The sequence below is a fragment of the Cervus elaphus genome, chromosome 3 (genome assembly GCF_910594005.1).
Source record: "Cervus elaphus chromosome 3, mCerEla1.1, whole genome shotgun sequence".
NCBI classification, from domain to species: Eukaryota; Metazoa; Chordata; class Mammalia; order Artiodactyla; family Cervidae; genus Cervus; species Cervus elaphus.
The window spans coordinates 24,108,513-24,135,856 of NC_057817.1; the positions used below are offsets into that span (position 1 = coordinate 24,108,513).

Consider the following 27,344-nt stretch of genomic DNA (forward strand, 5'->3'; position numbering starts at 1 on the left):
AAGACCCAGTTATGAAAGCATTAGTGAACGCTTTCTAAATAAATTATGTAGACATGAAGAGAAACAAAAATGCCCTACATACAAAAATCAAAGCCAAAGAAACCAAAAAATGACAGAGTATCTGACAATCATTAAACATGAAAGAGGTAAGAATATCATTTTGGTAGACTATAAAAGATGATCTACATAATTCTCTTCAGTTCACTTTGCTAAAGCAGCTTTGGGTTAGAATTCACAACTGACTGGAGACTTGTATTTCTTTAAGGAGAAAATTGGCCCTTGATTTAAGATCATTATAGTTAGGATTCTATGGGATATTTAAATTTAACAAAAAGTAACCTTAACAGGGATAAATTCAATGGTCTTAAATTTCAGTAACAGTAAGAGTTCAAAACATGTAGATATTATTTTGAAAAAGTGCTAAAGCTGGTTAGAAGGTTTTGAATAGTCAAAGGGTATCACAAGCCAAAAGAAAACAAGTTTTAAAAGTACAAAGTATAGAAGAAAGTACAATTAATTTTCATAAAAGGATTACTAAAGACTACATAAGAGAAATGCAATCTGAACTGAACCTTTCAGGCAAAATATGAATCTGAGGAGAAGGTAGAGGTGAAGAAGAGGGTAACTACTGACTCCAGAGGAAATAAAGGAGTGGGATGAAAAGCACTACTTACTTTGGATATAAAGGGAGAAAAGAATCTTAATAGAAAGGGAGGAGAGGATGGATAAAGATACAAGAATTCTCAGATAGTAGGAAGTGGGAAAAATTCATATCCAGGATCCTTTGCTCAGGTACAAGTAAGGGCATGGTGGAAGAGTGGACACAGTTTCCAAGCTGAATGGCAGCAGGGGAACCAGCCTAAGAGACTGGAGGAATTTTTTTTTTAAGTACAAGAACTATCAGTTTCATTATCTTCAGTGAAAATAGGGTAGAAAGAGAAAATAAAAATAAGTGTCTGAAATGACTGGCTCTAAGAGATGACAAGGTCTCCAAACCACGGCTAAGTGAAAGGGTTTAGAATAAAGATGAAGAATGCCAGAATTAAGATAAAATAGACAAATGGCTAAGGTTTAGAAGAGTCAAGAATATGAATAGTATGGTCAATAAGAATGACGGGAAAGGACAGAAAATAAAGAAAAACTGAAACAGAAGTGAAAGTCCTCAGGGACCACTGGGGAATATTCTGTATGTTAGTAATTGGTCAGAAAAAAGACAGGCATGAGATGGATGCAAGGAACATCAAAGGAAAGGCCATTTTAACCAAAGTTAGTCAAACAATTGCAGGAGGATTCTTTACCAGCAGAGCCAGAAAGCTGAGCGCCAAAGAATTGATGCTTTTGAACTGTGGTGTTGGAGAAGACTCTTGAGAGTCCCTTGGACTGCAAGGAGATCAAACCAGTCAATCCTAAAGAAAATCAGTCCTGAATATTCATTGGAAGGACTGATGTTGAAGCTGAAACTACCTGATACGAAGAACTGACTCACTGGAAAAGACCCTGATGCTGGGAAAGATTGAGGGCAGGAGAAGGGGACGACAGAGAATGAGATGGTTGGATGGCATCATCGACTCAATGGATATAAGTTTGAGCAAGCTCTGAGAGTTGGTGATGGACAGGGAAGCCTGGTGTGCTGCAGTCCATGGGGTCGCAAAGAGTCAGACACAACTGAGGAACTGAAGTGAACCGAACTGACTCAAACAATGGTCTGAAAGCAAGTGTGGGATTCACAAACAGTGATTTCTCTTCTTGGTCCCTAGTTGTAGGAGAGAGGATGGAGAAATAATTTCACTTAAAAATGTTGCCAGGCAATATACCATCAGGACAAAGTTATCAGTGAGGGGGGTGTTTTAAAACTGTGGAGACTATAAAAAAATTTATTGGTAATGGGACAGATTTCAGAGGCTACAGCAAAAATTATTAATGGATTGCTGATGGGGAGAAGTTGAAAGGTAAAGGGTAAGTTGAGGAATGAGAAACTATAATATCACATACTTTACACTTTGAAAGTTAATTATGAAAATAATGAAACTATATTTGGTAGGCAGACTGGAAGACCAAAGTACAACAGAGTATGTAGCTGCAGAAAAGTTCAGTGGGAAACATTTGGAGTGACAGTGAGATGGAGCTGTTCTAAGTTCTCTTCAAAGTTCTCTTGTGCTGACTACTGCCTAAGTTTTCTACGACAGGCAGCTGATGTATGTCATTTCAACATTCAATAACTATTTACAGAGTACCTACAAACACAGAACCCAGTCCTAAGTGTTGCAGATACACCAGAGAACAACAGACAAAATCCTGTCTTTAAGGAACTTACAGCCCAACAGCACTGTCTGATAGCTTTCTTTAATGATGGAAATGTTCTATAGTTTGCACATCCAATATGATAGCGCCTAGCTACATGTGGCTACTGTACATTTGAGATGTGGCTAGTATGATTGAGAAACTAGACTTTAAACTTTTAGCTTCATTTGATGTCAGTCTCAACTACCAAGGGAAAGCACAAGAAGTTGTATTTGTGATTTCTCTATTGTCTAAGATTCTTAGAACCAGTTTTTTGAGAAAGGCAGTTTTTCCTAAAAGCCAAGGTTCTTGCCCTGAGTGATGGAAATCGTCTCTGGTCATTATTAGCAAAGAAACAAGGACCTTCCTGGGAAGATACACGAGACTCTATGAATAGACAGGGAACTAGAGAGCCAGAACCAGGCTAGAGTAATTGGCCTGAATTACAAGCAAGGGCATGTCACACAAACTGTTTGGTCTGTCAAAAGCTGCCACATATTTTTCCATCCCTTATTTTGTTGTTCAAATTCTGTAAAAGAACTTGTTCAACTGGCTAAGTCTAAGTCTCCTGCTCCCTACTAAGATGATATGCAACAGATAATTCATCTCAAGATACAGTATAATAAGTAGAAAGGAAGATATATTAGGAGAGAGTTTTTAAAAATGTTTCTAAAAAACTTAAGAAAAAAATCAGAAAGCCACAAACAGAAAAATACAGCTCTGGCTTTAAACTGCAAAAATTTTAAATGATCAAGTTCTCTTTCTCTCAGTTAGTTACTGATGCTATTTCTCTAAGGTACCTCTTCCCACTTGTGGTAACAAATTGCACTTTACCACCTGTCCGTCTGCATACCCCCATCATGCCCATGCACTCAGAAACAGGCAATAAAACTTCGGCAGAGTCAGAGTGCCCTATCCCTCTGGCCACAGTGCTGGGCCTAGGGACAGGCATATGAACCATACAGATTTTCCTAATTTGAATCATCAAGTGTAAACTCTGTCTCTGATCTCTAAAGACAGTCTTGTCCTCACAGAGAAAGCAGCAGAAGAGCAGCAGATACAGAAGTTAGGAAAGAAGAGAGGAGGCAGGTGAAAGGAGGGAAGAAATCACTCTCATCTGGCACATTTGAGTTCCTGGATCCAGCTGTCCCTGAGCCCAGCACAATCCCTGTCCTGTCCACAATATATCTCAGCCAATAAAGTACCCGCCACCCCGCCACCCCTTTTTGTTATGCCTGAGTTAGCTGAAGCTAGGTTACTGTCATAACCAAAAGTTGGCTGGGTATGCTATCTCATTTAAAATCATGTAATTTTAGCATGTTTTTAATTTACAGGTAACTTTATAAATTTTACAAATTTGTGGGGGGGGGTAGCCTTTTGAAATACAGAATACTAATTAGAATAATCATTTTATTATTTAGGCTAGTGATGAAGAAACCACGTTAATGAAGACCAGAGACTGGAATGTAATTAGTAGTTGAAAGCATCTGCCAAAGTGATTAATCCCCACTGTGTAAATAAATGGATACTTCTACTTTATATGCTTTAGACTTTTTGTAACCTTAGCAAAACCTTTTTCTCCACAGGTAGTCTCTTTCTGACCTACCACAAATTCTAAGTAAGACAAGTCACAATGATGATTGTTTTATTAACTGGTCAAAATAGACCTGTTTGATACAGCTAGACTTAATAAATCAGAAGATCGGAATTGCCATGGGAAAAACACAATTGCTGACTATTAAAAAACGCACAAATTTTGTGAATTAACCCTTCTGCTAATTAATATATTTTAAGTTGGTTACTAGGTCCTTATTTTAATAAATTAGGGTCCATTAGACATTATAAATGGCCTGGAGAAACTGAACAGGAATCAAAAATTGATCAAAGTGGCTAATACAAAATCATTTATATTTAAAAAATACAGGAATGAAAGCTGCTTTATATAGCATAAAAAAATAAGGGTCAAGTTCATTATTGTCTTCAAGTGATGATTGCTGCACATTTTATCACTATAGCAACAGAAGCCCAAACCAGGAGAAACAGGCTTAAATTTTAACAGAAAGGATTCTAATTGGCCAAACGGTGGGACCATAATAAGATAAAACATTACAGTGAGTTTTCTGGGATGAGGGCGGGCCCCTCTCTCTCCTTTCTGGAGACTGTCAAGAAGAGATTTAAAAAAGAGCCAAACTGTCCTGATTCATTAAAAAAATATGTACCCACATAAAAGCAAAGAGTAGCATAAGATTGGCTCTCAAAATCCCTAACAGATTTATGATCCTAGAATTGTCATAGCTAACATTTAAATTAATAGCTCATAAAACCTGACATTTGTAAATAATACATATATCTTTGCCTGAGGTGATTCTTTCCTGGGTAATGAAAATTTAAAACTGTGTCCCAAAACATAACCTACAGCTTAATGAACATGATTTAAAAAAAAAAAACAAAACTCAATTGTAATCTATATAATTAGAAAGTCATTAAGATTTTAGAATTTAAAAAAGCAGATATAGGGGACTTCTAGGTAGCAAAAGATAACAGTAAATGCCTAGTTCTATGTTTTATATATGTGTGTGTGTGTATGTATATATATATATATATATATCTCCTTAAAAAAATACAGAAAACCAAGATCAAATAAAGCCACACAAAATCACATCTTTCACATAAATGGAAGACAGAAAATGCCCAAACTTCAAAATACCTCTAACGAAAAAGAGGAAGATAAGTCTAAATCTCAACAAGGGATCTCTTATGCTCCTCCTGCATGTGTGCTTACTGCATGTGAACAGGCTTAACTCATCCATTAAAACAAAAAGGTCTCTAGTTTGGATACAAAGCAAGACCCAGCTGTCTGCTACACATAAAAGACACATTTAAAAAGACAGACTAACAGTAAGTATACCAGGCAAATGGAAGCAATAAGAAAACAGGAGTAATAATATCAAAGTGAAATTCAAACCAAAAAAAAAATGACAAAAAGAAAGTGCTTTTAAATGCTAACAGCCACAATTCATAAGTATAACTGTTATAATTATTTATATACCAAATAATATAGCAATCACCTATGAAGAAAAAAAATTACAAGAAATATAAGGAGTCATAGTTCTATATAGAAGCACATTAAACAATAGGAGACTTTAATATATAACTCTTTGTACAAGACAAATGAACAAAAAATAAAAGTATGGAGAAGAACTGAACACCACAGTTAATAAGGTAGACCTTACGGATGTATATACCAAATTTTATATTCTTATAACTGAGCACTTTCTTTACTAGTCCTTATGTAACACTCACAAAATTGATCATGTATTACAGGTCCAAGACTGGGATAAGGCAAGAGAGGTGTCCAGGGTAAAAAATTTAAGGAGACTCAGTCCAGATTTCTTGCAAGTCCAATGTCAACACATAAGAGTACCTCGTTAAATTTTTGCACCCTGACTGCCTCACTGGCTTTACCCTAGTCCTGGCCTTGATATATTAGGTCACAAAGAAAACATTAGTATGTCCTATAAAGCAGAAATAACAGATAAATTACTCTCTGATCACAATGCAATAAAACTAAAATTTAACAATAAGCAAATAAGGCCTATCACCTGGAAATTTAAAAAAGCTTCAATAACTTACATGTGATTTTACTGGAGACAAGGCATTTAAAGAGGTAACAAAGGTTAAATGAAGTTATATGGGTGGGTCCTAATCCTAAGACTGGTGTCCTTATAAGAAGAGGAAGGAGGTACGAGGGGTACATGAGCACAGAGAAAAGGCCCCATGAGGGCACAGTAAAAATGCAACCACTCAAGCCAAGGAGAGAGGCCTCAGGGGAAACTCAACCTGCTAATACATAGGGATCTCAGGCTTCTAACCTCCAGAACTATGAGAAAATAAATTTCCCTTGTTTAAACTACCCCTGTCTACAGTATTTTGTTATTATGGCAGCCCTAGAAAACTATTCATTTCACCTTCTGTTAAACAACCACACCTTCTATTAACACATTTTCTTAATTCCTAGGTAAAAAGATGCAAATTAAATTAGAGAATTTCTAAAAAATAATGATAATTAAAACACTGCATATCATAATCTCTATGATACATTTAAAGCAGTAATAAGAAAATTCTCAGCACGACACTTTCACCAATAAAAATGAAAGAATGAACATTAGGTGAAGTAAATTTCCAACTAAAAAAATAACCAAAAAAATTAAGAAATAAACTAAAAGAAAGTACAAGGTATACAACATGATGTTAGAAAATGAAGAACCCACAAAGCAGCTAGTAGACAATACAAGCTAGTAGACTTTAGTAAGGTCACAGAATTCAAGACCAACACATAAAGTTAACTATATTTCTAACTATGAGTGTGTTTTTTTCTTTTTTGGAGTGGCTTCCCTGATAGCTCAGTTGGTAAAGAATCTGCCTGCAATGCAGGACACCTTGGATGTTAGCAATAAACATTAGGAAGTAAAAAAATTTTTAAATGACTGTTCATAATCACATAAAATGCTTAGAATTAAAATTAATACAATATTAGCTTGATATATACAATGAACACTACAAAACTTTGATGACAATAATTAAAGATGACCCAAATATAATACAAATGCTTTCAGAGTAGAATCAGTGGTAAAGAATCTGCCTGTAATGTAGGAGATGCAGGTTCGATTCCTGGGTAGAGAAAATCCCATGAGAGAAGGAAATGGTAACCCACTCCAGTATTCTTGCCTGGGAAATCCCATGGACAAAGGAGCCAGGTAGGCTACAGTCCAAAGGACTGCAAAGGGCTGGACACAACTGAGTGACTAAACATGCATATAAGCACGGTGCCAGGCACTGATCCAAAAGCTGAAAAGAAACTGTAGGCCTAAACCAGGACCTGTACCCTGGTTATAGTCATCCTCCCACTTATCATTCCCATCTCAACACCACCCCACTAGGTACTGAACTTGTCCCCTTCAGGACAGAGAGTATATCTTAGTTATCTCATTCTCCTGAATGCCCAGTATCTAGAATTGAGCTTGGCACATAGTATATGCTCAACAAACGTTTGTTGAATGAAAAAGTTCTGACTTCTAGTCCAGTGTTCTCTGGGCTTCCCTGGTGACACTAATAGCAAAGAATCCGCCTGCTAATGCAGGCGACACAAGCGATGTGGGGTTCAATCCCTAGGTCGAGACGATCCCTTGGAGAAGGGAATGGTAACTCACACGAGTATTCTCACCTGGGAAATCCCATAGACAGAGGAGCCTAGTGGGCTACAGTCCATGGGGCCACAAAGAGTTGGACACAACTGAAGCAACTTAGAACACAAATACAGTACATGGAGAGAGAAGCCATATTCACTGACTGGACAGACTTGAGATAACAACTCTTCTTAAACTGAGCTACAGATTCAATGCAATGCCAATCAAAATCTTAACAAGTCTTTGTGATAAACTGATTTTCAAATTTAAGTGGAAAGGCAAAGGACCCAGGGAAGCCAAAACTTGCACAAAAAGAACAAGGTAGAAGATATGCATTACCTGAATCAAACTTACTATGAAGCTACGGTAGTCAAGAGAGTGATATTGGTGTCAAGACAGACATACAGGTCAATGGAATAGAACAGAGCAGAATACAGACACACACATATATAAGGCCAACTGATTTTCAACAAAAGTATCAAAATAATTCAAATATATAAGAGATATGGGCAAAGATTATATGGGAATACTCTGTACTAGTTTTACAATGCTTTGTTAGCTATGAAATTATTTCAAAATAAAGTTTAAAAAATATATGCATATATAACCTAATACTCTGTAGTTCCCTTCTGGCCGACTCTTCTGCCATCTGTGAAGATCGCAATTTCTCTTCACACTGATCCTTTTCAGACTGCCTCCAGACATCATGTTCCGCTTTCATTTTCTCTAAATCCGCTAATCTGCTCTCAAGTTCTAGCCTAAAACAACAAATGATAATTACATTACAAGAACTACAATAAGCATGATATGACAGCAAAATGTTTTCATCTGCAAGGAGATTTAACACAAAATAAGGTAATTAATTACTTACTTTTCATCTTGTAATTCCACAAGTTTTTGATAACCTTCTTCTTTGGCAGCTTGTACTTTACGTATTAATTCACGGTCCTTTTCTACTAAGAGCACTTTATGGTGTTCAACAGCTGATTTGAGAATTTCATTGTCTGACTGTAATCCTAGTATTTTTTAAAGAAGAACACTCTACTATATTCAATGTTATTAAAAAGAAAAATTGTAATTAAGAGCAAATATTCATAAGTCAGTAAGACAAAAGAACATAGAAAGTCTCTCCAGATACATGTATCAAAGATCTTTACATTTGTTGACAAGTTTTTCTTAATGAAAAAGACTACTACTCAGGCTTCATTTGTCATTTTATTAAGCATGCACACAAAAAAACCTTAATAAACGGTATATACATTTACTCATTTGGTTCTTGATAGCTGGGGATATCGACCTGGGTTATATCAAAAGAGGTTTAAATACTTCTAAAAGGGTTCTGTAATCTAAATCCCACAGAAAGCTAGAAGGGAAGCAGAGTGAATAAAATCAAAACCTATTAGAACTGCTAGATTTCTAATGTAAATTGGAAGCTTTCAAGTGTGTCCAATGAACTCACAAATTTTCCTTGTAATGAAATGACAAGTATTTTGTATATGGAATAATTAAGACAAATTCATATCTAACTCAAAGTTTAAAAAAATGCAAAGCTGGCTCTCAAACTCTAAGTTCCAAAGAAAATTTGCTCCCTAACACTACGAAAATCCATGAGTCAACATCAAGCAGAAATTAATAATGAAAACAGTCATTCATCATAAGCTCTGTCTGAAACTGGAGTCTAGTTCAACTAAAGACCAATTTGATGACAGCTGCAGGTCCAGACAGCTTATTTAAATACTTAAGAAAAGTCAGGAACAATATAAATTCTGAGAAATCTTGATGATAAGGACATTCTAAGGCTAAATTGGAGTTTAAAAATAAGCTGAGACTGAACTAGACCCAACAACTGGCCTAGCATCTACCTAAAAAAAAAATTTTGACTTAAAAATTGGGCCTGAAACCCACCTATGTTGCTTACATTCTTTAGAATTAAAATGATCTGAGACTAATAATCATATGATCTAAAGAGATTTTAAGTTATAAACACTCGAAGTATGGAATCCTACCCATAAAGTTTCACTTAATTTATGTATTAATCAAATAACTAAGATTGATTTTTTAAGTTACATCACAGAATGAACATTTAACACACAAACAAAAATAATACATATGTGCTCTAAAATTAAAATTCAATTAATCTTAAAATTGGAAATAAAAATTCAGCTTGATCTATTTTAGTAATCTGAATTTATATGTGACAATAACAGTAAAAAGAACAGGAAATCATATATTACCATCCAGTTCACTTTGAATTTTACTCCTTTCTCTTTCTAGCTCACTCTTGGCTCTTGCTGCCTCCAGTTTGATGTCTGTTATTTCTAGTTTGTTTGAATGCTTAAGCTCCTTTACCTGTTGATAATCAGAAATTGAAATTACTATTGGTCATTTTCTTACCACTAAGTGCTACCCCAAAAACACTAGGAGAAATGAGAAAAACCTTTGGTAGCAGAGTACAGAGTGTAGGCACCTTCCAGGAGGGAAGATGCTTCAGTGCTTAGAACAGTACTTGGCACTAGAAAACAGTCTGCTTCTAATAGAACTGAGTCTCTTCTTTAAGTAGCTGGGTGGGGTCATCTGGCTTAATCTGGTCTTTAAAAGTTTAACTGCAAGTACCTAAAATCTAACAGTCAATGACTGAAACATCTTCAGGGAAGAAATATTGATGTCTTCTTCCAAAAAAGAGTGCTGGTGACAAGAAGGCATTTTAGGTATAAGATACAGCATAGAAAATATTATAAAAGTAGAATATCAACAGTCTGCTCGGAAAACAACAACCAACTTGTTCCAGATAGAGCATAGGAAGGTGTGAAATCTGTCAGGGAATAAATCTATATGCCATACAAAAGGACTGTTTATCCTGTTAGCTGCTAAAGGTGATATAATCAACTTTATTTCCGAAAGTTAACTCTAAGTGTGTTGGATCAAGAAACTGAAAAGAAAAAAAAAAAAAACTGAAAAGAAAGGAACCAATTAAGAGGCAAAGGACGGACAAAGTGGACAAGAAAGAATAATCTACTGAATTTGGTGACTAAATTGTGTGTGTGTGTGTGTGTGCATGTATACAGGTTGGTTAGTAGGTTAAACAAGTATAAAATGTATAAATCTAATTTAAACCTTTACTGCCAAGGTCAATGTAACTAATATTTTCTATACAATTAACCAACACAGCCTTTTCTGAGACATTCCTTTTGAATGTTGAATGATTATAGTTCATAAGTAGTATTGCTTTGTTTATTCAATAAATATTTATCGAGAGCCTATTACATGCCCAAGCACTGTCTGAGAAGCTTGGGGATACAGCAGCAACGAAGAAAGTTTTGTCTCTCTAATCATCTGCACTACTCTCTAAGTTTCCATATTCCTGCCCTTTGGTGAGGTGTTTCCAAAATTAGGTACAGTACTATATTGAGGATTTAACCAATATAGACATAAAGGTTAGATAAGCCTGCATTCTCACATATTATACTATTGCATAAAACTATTAAATCAGAGGAGAAACATCACAAATATATAAAGGCAAATATGTAAAATATAAGATGGTGGTAATAGGAGGATACAAGATAATTTACTTGAGTGCAACAAAAGTCTATAAAAACTAGAGATGGGAGTTAGAAATAAATCAGGAAGAGGTCCTAGAGCCAAAGAGGGCAAAGATGAGAAATAGAAGTATCTTACTGGAAAAGACTCCATCTATGAAAGGTCTTGGAACCGTAACAGGGTTTCGTGCAAAATCTCCACTTTGAAAGGAAACAAAATAAGAAAGTACTCTGTACTGCTAAAACCACACTAAGACACAACCCTCCAAATTAACCCACAGATTTGCAAGTGACACTACACAAAATGAATACCTTGTGCTGACATCAGATTTGCATTTCTAAATCTTTCTGAAGTTCTTTTCTATGTGAACAATTGTTCAAAGAACAATATTTACAAAGTAGTTTTTAAATGCTTTCAGAGCAGCTAAAAAATTGTATTCATTTTAAAATTCAAACTTGCTATAGATTGGGTTTTTATAATTTCATGGATAGTATTCATAAATGCTTTAAAATTTAAATACAGCTATAATGAAAGTCCAATTTGTATGACAAATGTAATCATAACCTGCTATTATACACTAACTGCAGAAGGTTAAGAATGACATACAGTTCATTAGCAAACCACATTGTAGCTGCTTTATAGATGAGGTAGAAAATCAGAGCCATGTTTTTTTGCAGAATCTTTCATTTCAATGAGAAAAACTACAAAATATATAAAATCATATTTTTAATTCATTCACTCTGAGATTTACTGAAATGAGAAAGTATTTTTCAATTAATCTATAATCAATGAAACTAAATACTCAGTTCAGTTCAGTCACTCAGTCATGTCCAACTCTTTGTGACCCCATGAACCACAGCATGCCAGGCCTCCCTGTCTATCACCAACTCCCGGAGTCCACCCAAACCCATGTCCACTGAGTCGGTGATGCCATCCAACTATCTCATCCTCTGTCATCCCCTTCTCCTCCTGCCCTCAATCTTTCCCAGCATCAGGGTCTTTTCAAATGAATCTGCTCTTCGCATCAGGTGGCCCAAGCTTCAACATCAGACAGGACGTTATCTTCAGACTACTACTATTATTAAACTAGTGGTATATGCCCAAGCAACAGGCATTCAGATTTATCTAAGGACCCTGATGAGTTTGTTTTCCTTTAGTATCACATTTCCAAAATCCTAAAATGACTGCACTCATACTAACAGTTAATTAACTTCCTAAAAGATATTAAAAGGAATTATTTTATTAAAAATGGAAAAACTTGTATGAATATTAATTACTGAGATATGACAAATGAAAGTACTTTCTATGAGTAATATGAACTAAATCTCAAATAGCTATAATAGTTTCTTTCTGCCTCTAGATTCCTAGGTTTTAACTTTTGTAGTCAGACATTAAAAAACCCTAGGAAAACCAGGAATCTTCTCTTAAATAAAATGTACAATGTTAAAACATTGCACATAATTTGAAAAGATTTACAGTCTTCTTAACTTCCCAGGGCCAAGCTACCCTGTTTGTTTTTTTCCACAATGTGTTTTCCATGTAGATTCTAGTCTCTGTGAATTTGCTTTATGCTTTTGACACAACAGAAGTATTAATACTCAGAAAATATTAGCTAGTATTAATAAAACTTTAAGTATAACAAAGTAGCAAGAATAGGCATTTTATAAGGGTTCAGAATCTTAAATTACACACACACACAAGAAAACAATATGCGTAAGCAAGAAATTCAAATATAGTTGAAAAAATGTATTAATCAAGAAGCTCTTCAGCTAAATTCCAAAGAGATAGTATTCAAACTCCGATCTTTTTCAAAGGTCAGAGATGGAATGACCTTATTAACTTACATAATAAGAATAACTCTGTGGGATGACTTCCTTAAAACTGTACATTTTATTGGAGTCCTAAAGCTCAAACACCTCAAGAGGTAACAGAAGAATTTATCTAACTGAGTATAAAATATTTTTAAGGTCATTATTTCTAGGCCATCTTTGGTAATACTTTTTAATCCAAGACATTGATAGTTACATGACATAACTCTGTTCAAAACCTAACAAACATTTACAAATCTGAATAATTTAGACAAAAACACCCCAGGTGTTCCTTTGCATTGCAAACAACCATTTGTGAGAACTGCAAAATGTTGATGAAAATTTCAAGCTGCAAAGAAAACTGTGACAATGCTTAAAACATTATTTTAAAATTTATCCTTCCAACAAAATATTTTTATAATGCAAGATCTCAAATGAAAACTTGATTTGTCTAAAATTGATGGGTGGTTTTTAAAAGACCATTTATATGCAAAATAATCCAAATGTGCCTTTAACACAACAGGCAACTCTTAGCAACCTGTGTTAATAAACATACAGTGTGAAAGTGGAAAATATATGTATTTGCCACAGAAAAAACTGGGTAGACTATCTTCCAAGGATGGCATTTAATATATCTAATATTACGGCTTTGGCCTTTCAGACACAGAAATCCAATTTTGTCACTACACTTAAAGACAACTCTCAAGGTCAGAGAGAGATTACTAAAGTTTACAAAGTTCACACTACTGAAGTTTACAAAAAGTGACCTATAAAACCAGAAAGTTTATTAATCATGGGGAAAAAAACTGTAATGAAAGCTACAATACTCTAACCCTGAAGGACCAGTGCATTCTCTCCCTGTACAAAAAATTTCAGAGAAAGCTGCTAAGGATAATGCAATAAGAACAAAAGGAATGGGAGGAATTGATTATTTCACAGCCACAACTTAAAACAGATTGAGGTATTCCTTTCCACAGTAAGAATAATCTCTTCGGTGGGACCAGAATACTCACACTCTGCCAACTAAAACTATCTCTTTCCTCTGTCATAAACACTGTTTGACTCTGGACAAGGAATTTATGATGAATATATCACTCCTCTAGATAAGTCCACATATTTCTACCAGACTATGGTAAATTCCCTATGGTCTGGAAACCGTTTTTAAGGTGACTTTACATTACTCTAATAGAAATATAATACATGATCTCATTAACAGAAATCAGTTTTTTATTTTCAAGTTCTTAGAGCTGCCCCAAGTACTACTAATATAGGTATAGTCAGGTGATTATATATTAGTCTTATGCTAAGTGCTTTATATCTAAGTGTGGAATATCTCATTTAATCTCTGCCACACTCTATAAGGTATTAGTCTTGTTTCATAAAAGAAAATGCTGAAGTCTTCATAGAGAAAGTAAATTGCCCAAGATCACACAGCTAGTAAGGGGAAGAAATGTAATTTGAATATGTCTGACTCCCCCCAGTGCTGATATTCACTACAGTATTCTATAAAGTACTTTCATCATTGGTATCCTACTTCTGGTTACTGGATTCCTTATATATACTGCCTTTGAGGGAGGAAAAAACCTCTAAATTTCTGAGAATACTGTATGCTCAAACCACTATATTCTTTAAAAAAAAAAATGCAGATCATGCTGTTGATTCACTCATTTAACAAATATTTACTGAGCGTCTACTGTGTGCCAGCACTGTTCCAGGAGCTAAGATCTAACAGTAACAAAAGCAATGTCCCAGTTCTCTTAGAGCTTATATTCGATTGAAGGAAAAGGGGAAGAAAACACAAAAATAAACAAATATATCACATGGTGTTAAGACATATGAAGGAAAATAAAGCAGATAAAAAAGACAGAGAGTAAGGTGGAGGAAGAGGGAAAGGGAAGATGGTATTTCACTAAGTGAAGAAAAGAAAGTCCTCTCTGATAAGGCAACATCAGAAATAGGTGAGGAAGAAAGCAATATACATATGTGAGGGAAGATCATGCAAGGCAGGCAAGCACAAAGGCCCTGAGGTAGAAACCTGATCAAAGAAGAGTGAGAAGACCAGTGAGGCTAGAGCAAAGTGAGTAGGACGGAAAACGGACTATGAGGACTGGGGAAAAGACTGCAGAGGCCAAATCACACAAAGCTCTGACAGGGTAAAGAGACCAAGTTAGGAGACTAAAAACTGGACTAGAGTGGTCACAATGAAGGTGGTTAGAATGGTCAAATTCTACATGTATCTGGAAGGCAGAATAAGACCAAAAAAGAGACTTCAGCGTGGAGAACTAAGCTGCTGCTGCTGCTAAGTCGCTTCAGTCGTGTCCAACTCTGTGCAACCCCACAGACGGCAGCCCACCAGGCTCCCCCGTCCCTGGGATTCTCCAGGCAAGAACACTGGAGTGGGTTGCCATTTCCTTCTCCAGTGCATGACAGTGAAAAGTGAAAGTGAAGTCGCTCAGTCGTGTCCGACTCTTCACAACCCCACGGACTGCAGCCCACCAGGCTCCTTTGTCCATGGGATTTTCCAGGCAAGAGTACTGGAGTGGGATGCCATTGCCTTCTCCAGAGAACTAAGCTACTTAAACACAAAATTCCTTTGTTATTATACAGTCTCAAGCATTCTAAAGAATAAAGCAAATACTGAGGACAACTTACTTTATTGGCCAATGTATTTACTTCCCGTTCAGCTTTATGCAATTTACTAATTAACGTAGTGTTTTGTTCATTGCTTGATTGTAGCTCTTTTTCCAAGCGTTCAGCCTGTAGTTTAGCTGACTGTTTTTCAGCCTTTTATTAAAACAAAATATTTTAAAATTTGCTGATAATTTTTCACAATTATATAAAAATAATATAATAATCATACTACCTCAAGTTATTCAAAACCTCAACATTAACATATACCAAAGTAACAAGTTTTCTCAAAGCAATTAGAAGAATTCAAATGAAAGATATTTGTTCCAAAAAATATGCAAGAACGTTACCTAGACAATTACTTATCAATAGCCCCTACCACCAAGCTAAAACCCATATACTTCTCTCAGAGAATGTGTACCTAAGACACTCATTTGATACCTATTTACTATTACTGTGAACATAATTCAAATAAGCATTCTGAGGGATTAAAAGTGCATAGAAGATATGAAAAAATATATTACCAGGTAGACAGGAGGGCTCATTTGTGGTATTAAAAAGTGAGAACTGAAAATCTAAAATCAATGGAGATTAAGGAAAAAAACAAAAAAACAACCCAAGAGATGAAAATTTCAAAATCCTCAACTAATCTGGAGCTTCTGGAAGTATGGGCAAAGAACTCCACAGTTCCTGACCTCATCACATAATAAAAATTCTTAATGAAGTTGTCAAGAAAATTTCTGGTTGGTAATACTCATAGTACTCTTTAATTAGAAAGGGAAAAATAAATACTTTTTAAAAATATTTCTATTCAAAATAGCTAACATGAAAACATTTCGCAATTAAAGGATAAGCTTCAGTTCTATAACATCTCATTTCCTATATATCTTAAATATGATAAGGAGTATATTAAAAATAATTCAAAAAAATTATTTCCTCACATATAAAATGATACTCTCCAGGCACAATGAGAGCCCCCCAAAAAAAACCCAACAACAAAGAAAGGCATGATAGCTGCCATTTACTTATTTTCATCTGACAAATAATAAAAACATAGGCTTTTTTGAAAACATCACAAATAAACTTCCCACCCTGTGTCATCATTCAACTTGTTCTAAAAATAATCACTAAATGACCTCAACACAAAGTTTCACACAGAGATCACATACTATACTCAAAACACAATCACCCCACTTATTCTGTCACTGAGGAGATACATTAAGGATGGAAGGATGGCAACATAAACACTTCATTCTGAAATGTCTTGTGTCTAAGGTCCAATGATACTGTCCAACGACAACTTTAGTTCAGGAATCCACTAAATACTGTCAGGAGCTTCATCCGGAAAACAAAAAGGTGACTTCTACTCTTCAAAACATACTAATTTACTTCTTATACCAGTTGGTTGCCTGGAAAAAACTCGCTACTTTGGATTTGGATATTGGATTTTATATACAAACTATGTGCATACTAATTTCCCTCCAGTTCAAATCACTTCACAACTATTCTGAAACATTCTGAAAACATAACATTTCAGATTGCTCAAAATAAATAAATTTTTAAAAACTATGAAACTAGTATATTTGCTTCATGTAAGACACTAAGCATTATCTAAATAAAATGGTAAAGGGGTCCAGAATTTGCCACTGCGACACAAATATTACTTTGAGCTGAAGTCTTCTGAGAATCACAAGACACAAGAAAAACTTTTATCTTGAACTCCTCTTATCTGTCTAAAAGCAGAGCCTCTAAAAAGAATTTAAATGTTAGAATTCCTATCCCCAGGGGTTTCATAACCAGGGAAGACCAATTTCTATCACAGGAGACACCACCACCAGGATAAGAAATCATCTACACAAACATCATCACAAAATTGCCACATCTCCCATTTGTTTTCCTAAGGGCCCATTTATCTTTCCTAAAAGTCATGTTTTCCTATAATTGTCCTTTCTCCCCGTCTCTTTTCCTCATTAAGATGGTATATAAGCCCCAAATTACAATCGTCTCTGAGTCACATTTTTCTGTGAATTCCTGTTTACACACGAGTAAAAATCTGCCTTTTCTCTTGCTAATCTGTCTGTTGTCAGTTTAACTCACAATCCTCAAACACTGAACCTAAGCGGATAAAGGAAAAGTTTTTCCTTTCCAACAATGGAAACCAAGAACTTCGTAGGAGAATACCTCTAAGAGTACTAATGTAGCTCTGATAGCGCTTTTCTTCCTCTAATGAATTGAGGAATGCTTCAGTGAAGGCTTATGTGCATTAGCAGCCAGGCTGAATTTTGTTACTCTGGCACGAAGCTGTCACAAGACACATAAGTGCAGTATTTCTGTTGAAACAGGATTTACGATTGTAAGATCTTAAATCACAGAGTAAGGGAATGACTAGAAAGAAATTGCTCTTTCTGGTTTGAGATGATTTTAGTCTTCAGAAACTCAATTTTTAAAAAAATGTTTGAATATTCTAATCTGTGGCATTGTAAGAGTTAAAACATTTCAGCTAGGTGACGTGACTCCCAAAGAACAAATAATCCCTTTGTAAATGTGGTAGCATAGCTATTGCTTCAATCAAGAGCTTTCTTCTTTACAGAAAGTATATCTACTCTTGGGATTCCACAAATGCGTCAGCATTAAAGCGGTGAGCATGTATTTATGCTCTAAAAATCAAAGGTCTGTCAACTGCACTTCAAAAAAAAAAAAAGAAAGAAAGAAAAGAAAAAGGATGCCATAGTCTACCGGGAAGCAATTAAAACCTTACCTCCAGGGATCTGACTGTAGCCTGCATCTCAGCCAACTGCCGCACCTGAATTCTTTGGGCATTTTCCACCTGAGCACTAGAATTCTCTTTTTCAGCTCTTAATTCTGCTACTTCAGCTTCTAAACTTTTTAATTTCTGATTCAAATGGGTTTTTTCTCGAACAAGCTGGTCCACTCGTTTGCCCTCTCTTGTGGGATCGACACTGTGCAACTGGTTAAGGAGCTCTTTATCTTCCTCCAATCTTGCAATCTAATAATAATTTGAAAGAAAACATACAACCTTAAATTTTCAGCCATAAACATGTTACAAGTCAGCAAATTAAAATTTGAAATTGCACAATACGAAACAAAAAAGCTCAGGTGGTGAATGAAAAAGGAAAGGAAAAAAAATTCTAAAATGTCACATTCTTCATTCTGTACTTGGCACGACTCAAGTGTGAGGGCAAGGACCCTGTCCTATTTTTCTCCCTCCATCTCCTCATGGTGTTTAGCACAGGGCTTCATCAGATGCTAGCTAAAGTTCAAAATTAAAAATAACACTACAGAATAATTTAAAATATGTCAAGTATTTTAAAAATTCATCAGAACATTATAGAGGCTTACACAAGATCAATATGCTGATTACTCCTAAGCTTTTCCTCATGTGACAGTAATTCTTTGGCTATATCTACACTAATAAAATCATCTATTCCAAGGCAACTTAATTTACAAAAAAAGCTGCTTGTCCATATTACTAACTACAAATGTGACTGATGAGAGTTTTAATGACAGCTGAGAATTTATTAAAGCCCCAGCTGTAGTGATGGCCTAGTTCTTAATTCTCAGATGCAAGAAAGAACTGAAAATCACTACCCCAGGGTAATGACAAATCACCAGGGAACTTGTTGAACAGAAAGTCTTCTTATTCATGCCAACCACTGAAACTGGATCCCATGCACCTCAGCATCAGGAGATTTCAAGCTGCTTCCTAACCTCTAACGCACTTCAGAGGTCCCACACCTCCAGGAATGAGGGTCCAAATAATCAGAGTAAAACTCATTCTTTCCCTTTGCTGATCTTTCCAACTCCCTATCCCCAACTATTACCACTAACAAATCTTTGTTGTTAACCATACCAGCTCCTCTTTTTATGTATGGGGTTTCTTTGGAGGATTTAACTTTAAAAAACAAATTCAGTTGTTTAAAAAAGAGAGAGAAATAAAGTTAAAAACGACATCTATAAACACCACCAGGGGTTGTTTTAGCCAGGATGAGCTTAGAAGGCTCACTTTAAGCCAAAAGGACTTAAAATAATGCTCTGCAGCCTGGGCCAAAATGGCCCAAGAGACAACTGATTGCTCACATTGCTATAAATGAATCTAAGAAGTGCGGTCAAGAAGCAACAGTTAGAACCAAACATGGAACAATGGCTGCTGCTGCTGCTGCTAAGTCCCTCAGTCATGTCAGACTCTGTGCGACCCCACAGAGGGCAGCCCACCAGGCTCCTCTGTCCCTGGGATTCTCCAGGCAAGAATACTGGAGTGGGTTGCTATTTCCTTCGCCAATGCATACATGCATGCTAAGTCACTTCAGTCATGTTCAACTCTCCGCGACCCCACAGACAGCAGCCCACCAGGCTCCTCTGTCAACAGGATTCTCCAGGCCAGAATACTGGAGTGGGTTGCCATTTCCTTCTCCATGGAAAATTGGACTGGTTCCAAATTGGGAAAGGAATATGTCAAGGCTGTATACTGTCACCCTGCTAATTTAATTTATACACAGAGTACATCACGAGAAATGCCCGGCTGGATAAAGCTCAAGCTGGAATCAAGATAGCCACGAGAAATATCAATAACCTCAGATATGCAGATGACACCCCTCTTATGGCAAAAGAAGAGGAGGAAATAAAGAGCCTTTTGATGAAGGTGAACAAGACAGTGAAAAAGCTGGCTTACAGGGGTGGCGGCCGAGAGGAGCTATCCCACTTCCGAGGTCAGGGGCAGCGGCCAAGAGGAGCAACCCCACCTCCAAGCAGCAGCTGCTGCGGGGCGCAGGAGGGCTGAGAGGAGCTACTCCACGTTCAACGTCAGGAGGGGCAGCCGTGAGAAGATACCCCTCGTCCAAGATAAGGAGCAGCGGCTGCGCTTTGCTGGAGCAGCCGTGAAGAGATACCCCATGTCCAAGGTAAGAGAAACCCAAGTAAGACGGTAGGTGTTCCGAGAGGGCATCAGAGGGCAGACACACTAAAACCATAATCACAGAAAACTGGCCAATCTGATCACAGGACCACAGTCATGTCTAACTCAGTAAATCTAAGCCATGCTGTGTGGGGCCACCCAAGACGGTCGGTTCACGGTGGAGAGGTCTGACAGAATGTGGTTCACTGGGGAAGGGAATGGCAAACCACTTCAACATTCTTGCCTTGAGAACCCAATGAACAGTATGAGAAGGCAAAATGACAGGATACTGAAAGAGGAACTCCCCAGGTCGGTAGGTGCCCAATATGCTACTGGAGATCAGTGGAGAAACAACTCCAGAAAGAATGAAGAGACAGAGCCAAAGCAAAAACAACACGCAGTTGTGGATGTGACTGGTGATAGAAGCAAGCTCCGATGCTGTAAAGAGCAATATTGCATAGGAACCTGGAATGTTAGGTCCATGAATCAAGGCAAATTGGAAGTGGTCAAACAGAAGATGGCAAGAGTGAATGTCGACATTCTAGGAATCAGCAAACTAAAATGGACTGGAATGGGTGAATTTAACTCAGATGACCATTATATATACTACTGTGGGCAGGAATCCCTTAGAAGAAATGGAGTAGCCATCATAGTCAACAAAAGAGTCCGAAAAGCAGTATTTGGATGCAATCTCAAAAATGACAGAATGATCTCTGTTCGTTTCCAAGGCAAACCATTCAATACCACGGTAATCCAAGCCTATGCCCCAACCAGTAACGCTGAAGAAGCTGAAGCTGAACGGTTCTATGAAGACCTACAAGACCTTTTAGAATTAACACCCCAAAAAGATGTCCTTTTCATTATAGGGGACTGGAATGCAAAAGTAGGAAGTCAAGAAACACCTGGAGTAACAGGCAAATTTGGCCTTGGAGTACGGAATGAAGCAGGGCAAAGGCTGCTAGAGTTTTGCCAAGAGAACACACTGGTCATAGCAAACACCCTCTTCCAACAACACAAGAGAAGACTCTACACATGGACATCACCAGATGGTCAACACCGAAATCAGACTGATTATATTCTTTGCAGCCAAAGATGGAGAAGCCCTATACAGTCAGCAAAAACAAGACCAGGGGCTGACTGGCTCAGATCATGAACTCCTTATTGCCAAATTCAGACTTAAACTGAAGAAAGTAGGGAAAACCACTAGACCATTCAGGTATGACCTAAATCAAATCCCTTATGACTATACAGTGGAAGTGAGAAATAGATTTAAGGGACTAGATCTGATAGACAGAGAGCCTGATGAACTATGGACAGAGGTTCGTGATGTTGTACAGGAGACAGGGATCAAGACCATCCCCATGGAAAAGAAATGCAAAAAGGCAAAACGGTTGTCTGAGGAGGCCTTACAAATAGCTGTGAAAAGAAGAGAAGTGAAAAGCAAAGGAGAAAAGGAAAGACATTCCTATTTGAATAGAGTTCCAAAGAATAGCAGGGAGAGATAAAGCCTTCCTCAGTGATCAATGCAAAGAAATAGAGGAAAACAAAAGAACGGGAAAGAGTAGAGATATCTTCAAGAAAATTAGAGATATCAAGGGAACATTTTAGGCAAAGATGGGTTCGATAAAGGACAGAAATGGTATAGAAGCAGAAGATACTAAGAAGAGGTGGCAAGAATACACAGAAGAACTGTACAAAACAGTTGTACAGTTCTTATCATGACCCAGATAATCACGATGGTGTGATCACTCACCTAGAACCAGACATCCTGGAATGTGAAGTCAGGTGGGCCTTAGAAAGCATCACTACGAACAAAGCTAGTGGAGGTGATGGAATTCCAGTTGAGCTATTTCAAATCCTGAAAGATGATGCTGTGAAAGTGCTGCACTCAACATGCCAGCAAATTTGGAAAACTCCACAGTGGCCACAGGACTGGAAAAGATCAGTTTTCATTCCAATCCCTAAGAAAGGCAATCCCTTTGAGAATGCTCAAACTACCGTACAGTTGCACTCATCTCACACGCTAGTAAAGTAATGCTCAAGGCTTCAGCAATATGTGCCAGGCTTCAGCAATACGTGAACCGAGAACTTCCAGATGTTCAAGCTGGTTTTAGAAAAGGCAGAGGAACCAAAGATCAAATTGCCAATATCCGCTGGATCATCGAAAAAGCAAGAGAGTTCCAGAAAAACATCTATTTCTGCTTATTGACTACGCGAAAGCCTTTGACTGTGTGGATCACAATAAACTGTGGAAAATTCTGAAAGAGATGGGAATACCAGACCACCTGGCCTGCCTCTTGAGAAACCTGTATGCAGGTCAGGAAGCAAGTTAGAACTGGACATGGAACAACTGACTGGTTCCAAATAGGAAAAGGACTATGTCAAGGCTGTATATTGTCACCCTGCTTATTTAACTTATATGCAGAGTACATCATGAGAAACGCTGGGCTGGAGGAAGCACAAGCTGGAATCAAGATTGCTGGGAGATGTATCAATAACCTCAGATATGGAGATGACACCACCCTTATGGCAGAAAGGGAAGAACTAAAGAGCCTCTGGATGAAAGTGAAAGAGGAGAGTGAAAAAGTTGGCTTAAAGCTTAACATTCAGAAAACTAAGATCATGGCATCTGGTCCCATCACTTCATGGGAAATAGACGGGGAGACAGTGGAAACAGTGTCAGACTTTATTTTTTGGGCTCCAAAATCACTGCAGATGGTGACTGCAGTCATGAAATTAAAAGACACTTACTCCTTGGAAGGAAAGTTATGACCAACCTAGACAGCATATTAAAAAGCAAAGACATTACTTTGCCAACAAAGGTCCATCTGGTCAAGGCTATGGTTTATCCAGTGGTCATGTATGGATGTGAGGGTTGGACTGTGAAGAAAGCTGAGTGCCGAAAAGTTGATCCTTTTGAACTGTGGTGTTGGAGAAGACTCTTGAGAGTCCCTTGGACTGCAAGGAGATCCAACCAGTCCATCCTAAAGGAGATCAGTCCTGGGTGTTCATTGGAAGGACTGATGCTGAAGCTGAAACTCCAGTACTTTGGCCACCTCATGTGAAGAGGTAACTCGTTGGAAAAGAGCCTGATGCTGGGAGGGATTGGGGGCAGGAGGAGAAGGGGATGACAGAGGATGAGATGGCTGGATGGCATCACCGACTTGATGGGCATGAGTTTGAGTCAACTCCGGGAGTTGGTGATGCACAGGGAGGCCTGGCGTGCTGCGATTCATGGGGTCGCAAAGAGTTGGACACGACTGAGCGCCTGAACTGAACTGAACTGAAAAATCAACATTCAAAAAATGAAGATCATGACATCTGGTCCCATCACTTTTGTCTATTATAATGTAGTTCAGAGTAATCTGAGAAGGGTGTAAATTAGAGAATTTGGAATATTTTAAATAAAGGAAACACCTGGACCTAAAGCAGCACTTCAGATAGAACTTTAGAACCCACCAGAACAAAAGTGTTCTGAGAGATTTAATGATGTCTACCAACTTGATTATGTACATGTCAGCGTTAAGGACCCAAACAAGGAGGCATGATCAGTTCTCCTGCTATCAGTGCTATAAGGAAAAAAGACCATGTGGTAACAGAGACCCAGAAAACTTCTCCTTTTTGCCATAGGAATTTTGGCTTCTCATGATCCCTACATAAGCCAAGGTAGAGCACATCCAGTTTGGGACACATGATGGAACAGTCTCAGCGACCTGTCATTATGTATTATATCAGTTTTTCATATGGTGCAGTGCTCACTGCCCTCTCTCAAGATCTTAATACTTCTTCACTGGATTGCTCTTTCACTCATTCAGCCTACATCACAATCACCTGAACCTAAAACTCTCTGTATTGCTCTTCATTACCATTTGCAGAATAATATAAAATCAGAGTCCTAATAAAATGAAAACACAGTAGTACCACTTCCAAATAACAATGTATGCAACTTCAGAATTTCATTTGTATAAAATCCCAGACTTAATGTCAAACGCACTTAATACAGTCAAACGCACTAAGAAATCATGACATATCTTTTTCATAAGATATCTTCTTTCATGTAATTTTTAAAATTTAAAATATCATGAGGAAAATGTGAATTCCTAGTGCTCCTCAGGAAAACACTAATAATAAAATCTTCTTCAAGTATTACCATATGAACCAAAACACTAAAGAATAGGAGAAGTGAAAATGTACAAGTATTGTGTGAGTCCTTAATTAATGCAAGAAAATCCAATTATTTTTAATACACCAAGATAATATATTTTATACCAGTTAAAATTATAAAATTTATAGATGGCAAGGGGAGGCCCTACTTTGAAGTTTTACTGCTGTTTTGCAATCCACATCATCTCACTAGCTTTTACTTTAATTGTATAGAGAAACTGGAGTGTAAAGATAAGTGATGGAATGAAAGCAGACACCCAATTATCCACTAATTAATACTGCTCCTGCATAATCAACTGGGAAGTAGAAAGAAGAGAATTTTGGCCTTATTAGAAAGTTTCACTTTTCCAGCTTTTACTAATCATGGCATAGAGCTAGCCATTTATGTCCAGATTTCTAAGAACGTCATAAGACACTCCAATTAGAAAATTAATGATGCCACTGGCATCTTAAAATTTTTAATGATTATCATTTGGTCTTTCATGGATGAAAAATAGAATAGCCATCAGATTTCAGATGCAGGTTTCATTCTTTAAAAGAAAAAAAGATAAAACTAAGAAACGAGAGAGTACAAATAATCATTACCAGATAAACATCAACCAACATTAGATTTTAAAAGCAAAGTATAAAAGAGAGCATCATTATCTTTAATTTCAGTAGTTACTCTTCAACATATTAAATCTACATTTTAAATTTGAAATTTTTATCATTCCTTTTCCCAGAGGAAAAATTTTATATGTAGTTCCCTTAAACGGATTCAAAATCTTATATAACTCATTTCTCTACAACATTACAGTGGTAGATGGCCCCTAATTAACATGGCAACCTCAAATCATTAGTAATTTCAAATTTAAAACTCTGGGCTGGGAGTTGGGGTACGAGAGTTCTGTTAACTTGGCTAATGAGTTTCTGTGAAACTTTGGGCAAGTCCCTTACCTTGTGCTTCACTGTCTCCATTTAAAATGGAGAAAATAAGACAGTCCTGCCCCATCTCACTGACCATAATAGAAGTGAGATCCAATGTTTAAAAAAAAAAAAAAAGGCCATAAATAATTTTTTAATGAAAAAGACTATTATTTTTAGTTTTTTAGTACCAAATTCTTAATGGACTCAAATAATCTGAAGTTCATTCAACCTCTTACATTTCAAATAATCATGGAGCAATTTGCTCACTAATAAAAAGAAATCAGTTTGATCTAACTAGTAAATGTTAAAGGAAGGACAGTATATTTTAGCTCTTAATTCCAACTAAAGACAATGCAATAAATATATGATGAAGATATGTTTGTACACAGAACACTCCCCATAACTACAGACAACAAGCAATTTTTTTTATAAATTCAACTAGCATTAAATTCTTATTTGAATGAAAGTGTGTTAGTTGCTCAGTTTTGTCCCACTCTTTGCGACCCCATGGACTGTAGCCTGCCAGGCTCCTCTGTCCATGGAATTCTCCAGGCAAGAATACTGGTGTGGGTGGCCATCTCCTTCTCCAGGGGATCTTCCCCATGCAGGGATTGAACCTGGGTCTCCTGCATTGCAGGCCAGTTCTTTCCCATCTGAGCCACCAGGGAACATAGCAGGATAAAACTGTTATCTCTCTCTTTCCATCCTGAAAAATCACCTAAAAATAACATGAAGAATAAGAAACACAAATTTCATTTTTGGCAAGTTTAGGAGACAAACCGCAAAATGAGCACAGAGGCCACCTAACTCAACAGACACACAATACGGTTGTAGACTACAGGCATTATTACGGTTGTAGATGTCAGAAAGAATACAGTGATGGTGAGGGGCACGATCTTAGGGGTGATGGGCACTCCCTAAGGCATAAATTCCTTAATTTTATCAGTAGAAATAAGGAGCATCAGCTGACAGCCAGAGCTCTCCTGAATATGCTTTGATTTTAATAAGTAGAGGGGGACACTGCTAACCAAGCAATCACACAGACAAACTTTATTTGCAAAGAGAAGTCTGTCTCTGTGGTTACACATCTCCATTACTGAGGAAAAAGGAAAGAGGGAAAGAAGAAAAATTAAGTCAAAAAAGAACATTCACAAGAAAAATGCTGCTACAGAGCAGATAAAATAATGACAAATATTAGTCATATAATTATTAGTCAATAAAACAATTATGCAATCAGCTCTAAGTTGGGATTCACAAAAAATATATAATCATAAAATTTTATTGATTAGTAGCATAACGACTAAACCAGTATAATCAGTCACTCACCTCTGATTTGTGTTTTATTTCTTTTTCTTCTAAAATACGTGCAAATTCTTCTTTCTGGTGTTCAAATTCTGATTTGAGAAATGTATGTTCATAGCGAAGCTTATTATATTCAGCTCTATACTTTTCCACTTCCTAAATTTAAAAAGATTGTAATTTATCACAAATTTCAAAACGAAATTTATAGTTACTTCAAAAATCACTTTTGCAAAAAATTTAAACTGTTTTATACTGAAAGCCAATCTAAAAGTAAAAAATAAGCTTAACAGAAGTATAAACAAACTTTGGAAAAGTCCTCATGACAAGAATGCTACAAACAGAATTAGCATACTCCTGAAAAGGTATTAATAAAGCAAGTTATCATTAATCTCATTTCCTCATTGATTCTCATAATAGAAATGTGTAGCATGTCAGAAGTTTTGACTTCTGGGCTTAATAATATTTAAGAATGTAGCACACCTTTCAAAATAGATTTAAAAGTTAATTCTATGAGAGAGTAGCACTGAAGTATTCACACTACCATGTGTAAAATAGCTAGCTAGTGGGAAGCTGCTATATAGCACAGGGAGTTCACCTCAGTGCTCTGTGATAACCTAAAGA

General features: G+C 36.8%; 1 protein-coding gene across 5 annotated transcripts in view; it reads right to left on the reverse strand.

The window, feature by feature from the left end:
- Positions 1–27,344, reverse strand: part of CEP83 (centrosomal protein 83) — a 136,433-nt gene that overhangs the window by 28,915 nt on the left and 80,174 nt on the right. For all 5 annotated transcript variants that reach the window (XM_043881341.1, XM_043881347.1, XM_043881375.1 and 2 more), the window contains 6 exons: positions 26,748–26,879; positions 18,198–18,446; positions 15,464–15,595; positions 9,701–9,815; positions 8,338–8,482; positions 8,075–8,224 (listed from right to left, as the gene is read on the reverse strand). In XM_043881341.1, coding sequence (XP_043737276.1) covers positions 8,075–8,224; positions 8,338–8,482; positions 9,701–9,815; positions 15,464–15,595; positions 18,198–18,446; positions 26,748–26,879 — 923 coding nt within the window. The remainder of the gene's footprint in view (positions 1–8,074; positions 8,225–8,337; positions 8,483–9,700; positions 9,816–15,463; positions 15,596–18,197; positions 18,447–26,747; positions 26,880–27,344) is intronic.